The following is a 9,219-nucleotide window of genomic DNA, read 5'->3' as shown; positions in this document are numbered from 1 at the left end:
TGCTGTGGCGGCACACACCCTCCCCTCCACTGGCCACCGGCGATCATCTCACCTTCCTGCACGCGGCCTCCCGGCCCCCTCAGGGTGGTGGACCCTGGGCGGAGAGGACAGACTGCAGCTCCGGAGGAGTGGGGGCGTCTCAGCGGTCATGGTGCTTGTCACCTCCAGGTCCTTGATGTGCACCCCAGTGTGTCCTGGGTGCCGGGGCTCCCTGGGGCCACTGTCAGGTGTAGGGGCCTCGAAGCACTGTGTTTTCTTCATCATCTTCAGGGGTTGCTTCCTGAGGCGGGGACCTCGGGCCAAGGGGGGCTCGGGGCGGCAGGGGGAGCCGGTGTCCGGGGGGTCCCCTAGGGACGATGGTGTGCCCCCCAGAGCAGGCCCTCCTGGGCCCAGGACAATCTCCAGTGTGGTCAGCTCGTCCTGTCCTGAAGGGCTGGCCTCCTGGGGGAGGGGCGGTGACCTGCAGCTAGGGGCAGCTTCAGGAAAGGCTTCCTCCAGGCGTCGGCTGGTCTGCTGGCCCTGTGTCCACTGGGCCTGGCATGGCCACAGCTCCTGCCCACTGCCTGGCACCGCCTCCCCTGTGAGGGCCCCTTGGCAGTAGCTTCCCAGGTGCTCAGCGTCCGGCAAGGAAGAGGGGGCCTTGGGGGCCAGGTGTGCAGGAAGCTCTCTGCACGATGTCCTCCACCCAGCTGCCTGAAGACAAGGAGGTCAGTGAGGGAGGGCTTGAGGTGTGTGGCCCAGCAGGGCTGTCATCACAAACCATGTGGTTCCCAGCCCAGGAAAGCTCCAGTCAGCCCAGCCCGGGCAGTGACGGACGGCGGGAGGGATAAACAAACCTGGGCCCGCTGCACCTGCTGGCGGGGGAGGACAGGGGGACCACCTCCTGCCTGGAGCTGCGCCAGGCGCCGTGAGCTCCAGAGGAGTGGGTGCTGGGTGGTCTGTGTCCCGTCCGGCTCACCCACCCTTGCCGCTGCCCCCTGGAGGCCTCGGGACCCCTCCTGCTCCCCCTTCTCGTTGTTGGGGGAGGGCAGCCCCACCGGGTGGAGGCCATGCTCCCGCTGTCTTTCAAACCTGCCTTCAGCCTGTGGAGGAAAAGAGTTTATTTTCCAGCGTGGGCAGGGAGAAGGGAGACAGGCTGTCCTGACGTGAACAGGCGCCGTGACATGAACATGACATGACGTGAGCGTGGATACAGAGCGAGCCCCACTGCTGCACGTACGACACCTGTTCCCGAGTGTCCAGGGGACGTGAGCCCACCCGGCATGAGGTGACCACACTGCGGCTCATGCTCATGATGACCGTCAGAGCCTTCTCTCTGGAAACCTGTTAATTTGCTAAATGCCCGAGAACATTCTTAGGGCTGGGGGCTGCTGAGACTTCTGGGGGGTGGGGCGCCGGCTCCCCTCCCCCTGCCCTACACCTGCTACCCTTCCCCTCCCACAAGTCAGGTGCTGAGAAGAAGTATCAGATAAAAAGGGCCCCGGAGCAGAGCCTGTGAAGAAGGGTTGAAGATGAAGTCGAGAGAGCGCCCATCTTCCTCTGGGGAGAGCTGCTATGGAAATGAGAAGGAAAATCAGAGATGGTGCCCTGGTATGGGAGCCCCTGGGAGGGGATAGCCACAGCAGGGGCCCCAGCTCTCAGCAGGCACCGCGGGATGTGCTGTCCCTAACTTGCAACACTGAGGACACAGCGTTGCAAGCTTCCAGGGAGGAAAAAGACCGCGGTCAGAGGGCACCAGTTACATGCCAGCGGCCGAGCCGCATGCTCACCGGGCAGGCAGCCCCCAGGAGGGGCGCGAGGCAGGCGGAAGGTGGGGACGGCCATTTCAGCAGGCTGGCCTTATTCCCCTCCCACGTCCACCCTCTGGAAAGCTCGGAGAGGAACAGCTGCTTGAAAAACAGCATCGGCCAAGGAAGAGGGAGACCGGGCCCAGGAGCAGGGCCTACCGGCTGTGCCCACAGCCTCAGGACCTTCGGACAGGCTAGTAGCTGCACCCACCCTGCTGCAGAGGGTCCCTGCTCCCCCGCCCTGGTGTGAAGGGGTCTTTGCTACACCTACCCTGATGCTCTGCCCCCACCTGCAGCCAGGGCCACGTGGATATTCAGCTCACACCACCCACACTCACCTCAGGCCCAAGAACCAGGATAGGCCAGGTGGAGCCTGGACACCACTGATGAGAGTGGACAGAAGGCTGACACTGGTGTATATGCACATGTACACGGAGGGGCTCTAGGTACGTGGACTGCAGCTGTGACACTGTTGTATACACATGTACACGGAGGGGCTCTGGGTACGTGGACTGCAGCTATGACACTGGTGTATATGCACATGTACACGGAGGGGCTCTGGTACATGGACTACAGCTGTGACACTGTGTTTACGCACATGTACATGGAGGGAGTCTGGGTACATGGGCCAGAGCTGGAACACTGGTGTGTGCACACACGTGTAGGGGGTTCTGGACGTCAGCAGACAGGAGGCTGACAGGGTTCTATCAGTAGCCTCAGAGAACAGGTCTTGGCTCTCTTCTCTGAATTAGCATCCGCCTACACGAGTCGCACTTCCCTGCACGCAGGATGGAAGCTCACCTCTTCCCACGGGAGCCCCGAGGGCGGCCTGTGGCGCCATGACTCACCTGGGCCGCAGCCTCCTGGCTCCTCCGCTCCTGCAGGCCCTCCAGCCACTGCAGACACCTGTTGGAGGCAAGGACCAGCCCGTGCACTTCCTCGTCCACCCGCTCATACAGGCTGGCGGCAGCCTCAATGGTGTCCCTGGAAGAGAGGGTGGACAGGCGTGTCCTGACCTGTGCGACACGTGCTGCCGGCGACAGCTAGAACACCTGCAGCCCCTCACTCACACCTGAAAGAAACAGACACCCAGGAGGGGTCCACGGCCAATCGCAGACATGGCGTGCACACGCCGATGACCCTGTCTGCACAGACACCCAAGAGGGACCACAGCCTGCTCCATGTGGCACGGAGGGATGGGGCGGGGGATGGCAGCCCTGGGAGACAGGGAAGCTGAACGTGGGCCGCCGACTCTGTCACCATCCTGGCGAGTTTTGACTTTCCCTCCACTCGGGCTTTCCCAGGAGCCTCTGCTTCCCTTCGGAGCATGTGAGTGCCGAGTAGCTCCGGCCAGGCCAAAGGTGGTGACGCCGGCCCAAGTGCAGAAGCCCGACCCCCTGGAGTGCCTCCTGGTTGGAAACGAGCACCCTGCCCCGGCAGCGTGCTCTGTGCCACTGCTGACGCTCCCGAGAGAGCCACGCCCACGGACTCCAGCAGCCCCGCCGAGGGGTGCGCTCACCGGCCGTCCTCGCTGGCGCCGAGCTCGTCCCTGCTCAGCCGCGCCAGGACCGTACCGCCCTCCAGCCTGAGGGCCACCAGCAGTGCGTCTTCCAGGACACACCTCATCACGGCCCTGTGCCTGCCGATGAGCTCGGTGACTTCCTGGGGGGGAGGGGAGAAATATCCACACAGCCTGCTGCAAGGGAACCCCGTCCGTCAGCAGGAGCCGTGCTCCGAGAGAACCCCTGCCCGGTCCGCCGGCTGGAGTCATGCTCCGGGCCCCCACCCCCTTCTATTACCAGGCACCCAACAGTCTACTGTTGTTGGTGGGTGTCACTGAGTTAGTTCCAGCTCAGCACCCCCACACACACCCTGCACCATCCTCTACGGTCATTGCTATTGCTTGAGCCCACTGCTGCAGCCACTGGGACAATCCGTGTTATTGAGAGTCTTTTCCACCGACCCTCTGCTTGGACAGGCATGACGTCCTTCTCCAAGGACTGGTCCCTCCTGACAACACGTCCAAAGTACAGGAGGGAAATTCCCACAATCCTCGCGGTCGGCCCCTGGCCTCGTCCTGAACCACACTGAGCTCTTCCGTCATCTCTCTCCACAGATGTAGTCAGTTGGATTCCCATGTATTCCATTCAGCAAGGTGTATGTGTACAGTTGCTGTGTATGTTGTTAAAAAAGGTATTTGCTATGAATAAGCTGCTGGTCTTGCAACATTCTGCCCTGTTATCTGCAGTGTCACTTCTCTCACCAAGGCCATGTTTGCCAACGACTGATGTTTCTTCTTTGTTTCCAACTTTTGCATTCCAGTCACCAGTGATCATCTGTACATCTTGGCTGCATGTCTGGCCAATTTCAGACTGCAGAAGTTGGTAAAAGTCTTCACTATCTTCATCTTTGGCATCAGTGGTTGATGTGTAAATCTGAATAACAGTCATATCAGCTGGTCCTCCTTGAAGGTGTATGGACATTGTCCTATTGCTGACAGTGTTGTACTTCAGGACAGACCTTTAGATGTTCCTTTTGATTTTGATCCTCTTCAATCTGTCATTGCCAGCACAGTAGACCATAGGATTGTCCAATTAAAAATGCCCAGTACCACTGCATTTCAGCTACCTATCTTTAAGCATTTCATTTTTGACAACTTCTGATGAAACTTCCTAGTTTCATATTTTGTACATTGGTCAACTATATGAAGAAGAACTCAGCATCAGGATTGGAGGAAGACTCATTAACAACCTGTGATATGCAGATGACATAACCTTGCTTGCTAAAAGCGAAGAGGACTTGAAGCACTCACTGATAGAGATCAAAGACTACGGCCTTCAGTATGTATTACACCTCAACATAAAGAAAACGAAAATCCTCAGAACTGAACCACTTAAACAGCATCACGATACACAGAGAAAAGATTGAAGTTGTCAGGGATTCCATTTTACTTGGATCCACCATCAATGCCCATCGAAGCATCAGTTAAGAAGTCAGATGTCATATTGCACTGGGCACATCTGCTGCAAAAGACCTCTTTAAAGTGTTAAAAGATGGCACTTTTAAACTCAGGTGTGCCTAACCCAAGCCCTGGAATTTTCTGTCACCTCACATGCATGTGAAAACTGGATAATAAATGAAGGAGACCACCGAATGGACTGATGCCTTTGAAGTGGTGTTGGTGAAGAATACTGAAAATATCATGGACAAGTCCTGGAAGAAGTGCAGCCGGAATGCTCCTCAGGAGTGAGAGTGGCCGGAGTTCACGTCTTGTATTTTGGTCATGCTGCCAGAGAGGACCAGTCCCGAGAGAAGCAGATCATGCTTGCCAAGGTAGAGGGTCAGCAAAAGAAAAGAGGGGAGGACTATCAGCAAGACGCACTTGCAGGGTTCAAGCCCAGCACTGACCGGGAGGCTGGCGCAGGGCCAGGCAGCGTTTTGTTCTGTTCTCCACGGTGTCACCCTGAGTCAGCACTGACTCGACGGCCCCTGACAACAACAGCAATTCCTATCCATGCCATGTTGGCACATCACCAAACACAGTGGTGTGTTTTTCCTTCCAAGTGGGGTGGGTTGTTTCTTGATGATAAGCAGAAAGAAAGGACCTTTGCTAATTGCAAGGAATCTACAGTCAAGAAGGGATTGAAATTCTCTGCTACAGGTGATGATGAAGCCCAGTACTCATTTGCAACTTTTAGCTAAACTCTTATGTTCAGTAAACAGGATGTGTGAGCACTTACCTGTGCTGTACTTAAGGTTCTGCGAGCGTTCAGGGAGCAGGCGGCATCTTGTAAGAAAGCAACGGCTTGTCTGCAGTTTGCCATGAAGACTTCCAGCTTCTATCGTGGTTTAAGAGGTGGGGGACAGCAGTAGAGAAATTCTGTTAGATGCCACCATAAACAGCTTTTGAGTTCCTAGATTTCTGCCAGTCCTCTGGCTGTAAAAGACTGCTGGGGTGTTGAGTGTGATCCTTGGACGATCCGGTGGAACCATGAGATGGGAACAGCCCCACCTCCCTCCACCAGGGTGGACTCCAGGCCTCAAAAGGTTGCTATCCTTGTGTCAACCACGCCTTGGTTGTTCAGAAACAGAGTCTATGGGTGAGGACCATTCACTGGTACTCAGGGTGGCGCTTTTTCAAATTTGAGTAAAAACATCCATATGAAGGAAAGTCCCCTGCACTGGCAAGGGCAGACCACCGTGCAGCACCTTACCCTTCGGAAGCAGACCCAGTCACTGTGGCTGTAGGGAAAGGAGCCGTCGAACTCTGCCGTCAGCTGGGAGCTGTCAATGAGCTTGTGCAGGGCCTTCAGGGAGCTAACCACCTCATACTGCCAAGGAAAAGCATTCATGTGTTGGGATCACAGGCCACCTTCCTGGGGAATGGCTCACCATCAATGACTTACTTCTGGGGGGATTGCTATTACTGAGTGGTGAGCCCTGAGAGGCTGGTTTAGGATAGCTCTCCTGCTCTGCATTAATGACCAGTATGCAGCTGGAGACAGTAATGAAAGTGAAAGAAGTGTAAGAAGAAGAGAGCAGAGAGAAATGAAGAAAAATCCTCAGTTAAGGAGAGACAAAGACAATGGGAAGGAGAGAGGGCAGGAATAGGAATGGAGAAGAAAAATGTTAAAAAGAGGAGGGGAAAAGTGACAGAAATGAATCAAGGGGCTCTTCCAATATGGCAGAGTTGACCCTTCTCAGGAAAAAACCATGAGCAATACACAAAGTATACGGATAGCTATCTGAAAGCTCAGGAGGGTGACCAGAAGGTACATGGTGGGGTCAACTGAAAGTCTGATGAACTGAGTGGCATGGAGTAACTTCTCCATTTTTGTGGCTTTGGGCTGGAGACAGACTGTGTATATGATGAGACAGGGAGTGGCAGGAACTCTGGGAGGAAATGGGCATCTTTCTGCCTGAAGGGCCAGAGGATAGAGCCTAGAATGCCCACAGCCATTGGAAAGGGATAGCAGATTCCCAGAAGGAAGAAACCCAGGGAGTGGGAGCCCCAGAGCTATGTGTAAACTCTGCCTGAGTCTGGGAACATGGGGAAGATTAAGAGTAGCTTACAGCTAAAGGCAATAAGAATTCAACCAACCCACTAAAGTGGACACAGAGTTTTCTGTGTGAGTCAAACCAAGTTAAATCAATGCTAAAACAACATTCTTCAGAGGCTTAAAACAGAATCCAGGCTCCACAGCAGCACATTCACAATGTCCAGGGTATAATCCAAAATTGCTTGTCACAAGAAAATGTGACTGATTCTCAAGGGAAAAGATAACAGAGGCCAAACCTAAAATGACCCAGATGCTGGAATTACCAGACAAAGACTTTCATAATTATGTTCAATGAGGTAAAAGAAAATATGCTTGCAATGAACAAAAAGATAGATCTCAGCAGAGATACTGAAAATATTTTTAAAAAACCCACTGGACATTTTATCAGTGAAAAAATACAATATTTGAAATAAAAAATTAACTGGATGGAGTCCATTGGATGGACATGTCAGAATAAAAATTCAGTGACTCTGAAGACAGAGCAATAGAAACAATCTGATCTGAGGAAGAGAGAGTGAGAACTCAGATTCTTGGGAACAAATGGGACAGTATTAACATGTATAACTCAAGTCCTAGAAAAAGAGGAGGGATTGAGGCAGAAAAAACATTTCAAGAAATAATGCATGAAAACTCCCCAAATCGGATGACAGACAGAAATATACAGATTTTAAAGGTTCAGTAGAACAGATACCTTAGGACTTCTGGTAAGATGGAGGAATAGGCAGACAAGCGACACAGACCCTCTTCAACAAAGAAAAGAGAAACCAATTGACACAGATACAGAAGATAATCCTGGAGTCCTGAGCTTTGAAAGGAACTACACAGAAGTGGATTAGGCACCAACTAGCGGAAAAACCTGAACAAAAACAGTGAGTACAGAGATGGTCGGAGCTGTGGACTGTCAGCTACTCTAATGAGACCAACGGCCTGAATATTTCCAAGTGGTGTTGGGTCCTGAGAATTGACCTAAAGATCAACCCTGGTCACCAAAGGCTGCAGGTACAACTGCACTGGTGGCCTATGACTAGGAAGGGAAACAGCAAGGAGGGAGACAACCTGAGCTGTGGACTTTCCGCTGTTCAGAGCGCACAGCCATTTTGATTGTTTACATGTGGCAGCCATTTTGGATATTTAAAGTGACTGAAGGTGCAGCCATTTTTAATCTTTACAAGTGGCAACCATTATGGATTTTAAAGTGACAGCATTCTCATTCAGATTCCAGGGACCTAAGAATAGGCTCTGTTTGCCAAGGTTGACAGGGATACATGAGGGGCTGACAATAGGAAAGGAGACAGGTGGTGAGTATATAAGTGCTGTCAACTAGTGAATAGAGGAGCACAGTACCCTGCTTGTGTAGATAACATATAAACAAAACAAAGAAAATGAAAATCATGGGCAAGTCACTTCAACATACAATCACCAATTAAACATAAACAAAAAAAAGTCACAATGTCTTGGAGACAACAGAGCATCACAGTCCACACAAAGAAGCAAGATAAAGCAGGAGAAACAACAGAACAGGATATAGATCCAAAACACGTCCCTGAGGAAGATGCAGCATTGGAACACCCTAATAAGGAATTCAAAAGAATTATATTTAGGTATCTTCAGTGAATTGAGAGACAGATCAAGAAAAACACAGAGAAAACCTTAGAACAATTTCAAAAGACAATACAAGAACAAAAGGACAAATATAAATGAAAAATTAGAAATGATACAAAATCTACACATAGAAATCCAGAAGATTAATACTAAATTTTCAGAAATAGATAAGACATTGAATGGCCAAAGGAGAAGAATTGAATCAATGGAAGACAGAATTAGGGAGATTGAAGGCAAACACCTGAACACGTCTTTGGAAAGGGATCAATCAGAAAAAAGATCAAAACAAAATGAAGACAGCCTAAGGTTCATGTGGGATACCATCAAAAGGAATAACCTACGTGTGTAATCAGAATTCCAGAACAGGAAGAGACAAATAAAACCACAGAGAAAACTGTCAAAGATTTGTTGGAAGAGAATTTTCCTGGTATAATGAAAGATAACAATATATCCATTCAGCAAGTGCAACAAACCCCAAACAGGATAGACCCCAAAAGAAAATTACCAACACCTATCATCATCAAACTCACCAAAACCAAAGACAAAGAAAGAATCATGAGAGCAGCACAGGAAAAATGAAAAGTGACCTACAAGGGGCAACCAATAAGACTCAGCTTGGATTTCTCGGCAGAAACCATGCAGGCAAGCAGACAATGGGATGGTATATATAAAACCCTGAAAGAGAAAAATCTCCAACCAAGAATTATGTACCCAGCAAAACTGTCCCTCAAATATGATGGTGAAATTAGGATATTTCCAGATAAGCAGAA

General features: G+C 51.4%; 1 protein-coding gene across 1 annotated transcript in view; it reads right to left on the bottom strand.

Annotated features, from left to right (window-relative positions):
• Nucleotides 1-9,219, bottom strand: part of PLEKHG4B (pleckstrin homology and RhoGEF domain containing G4B) — an 85,986-nt gene that overhangs the window by 24,269 nt on the left and 52,498 nt on the right. Inside the window, 6 exon segments of the mRNA XM_042782953.1 lie at nt 114-693; nt 837-1,082; nt 2,636-2,771; nt 3,307-3,449; nt 5,528-5,626; nt 6,002-6,118. Of these exon segments, the coding sequence (XP_042638887.1) occupies nt 114-693; nt 837-1,082; nt 2,636-2,771; nt 3,307-3,449; nt 5,528-5,626; nt 6,002-6,118 (1,321 nt within the window).

Source organism: Orycteropus afer, unplaced genomic scaffold, assembly GCF_000298275.1.
Source record: "Orycteropus afer afer isolate SDZICR_OR568_19922 unplaced genomic scaffold, OryAfe1.0 scaffold00541, whole genome shotgun sequence".
In the NCBI taxonomy this organism is placed as follows: Eukaryota; Metazoa; Chordata; class Mammalia; order Tubulidentata; family Orycteropodidae; genus Orycteropus; species Orycteropus afer.
This window is presented reverse-complemented; position numbering and strand designations above follow the sequence as displayed.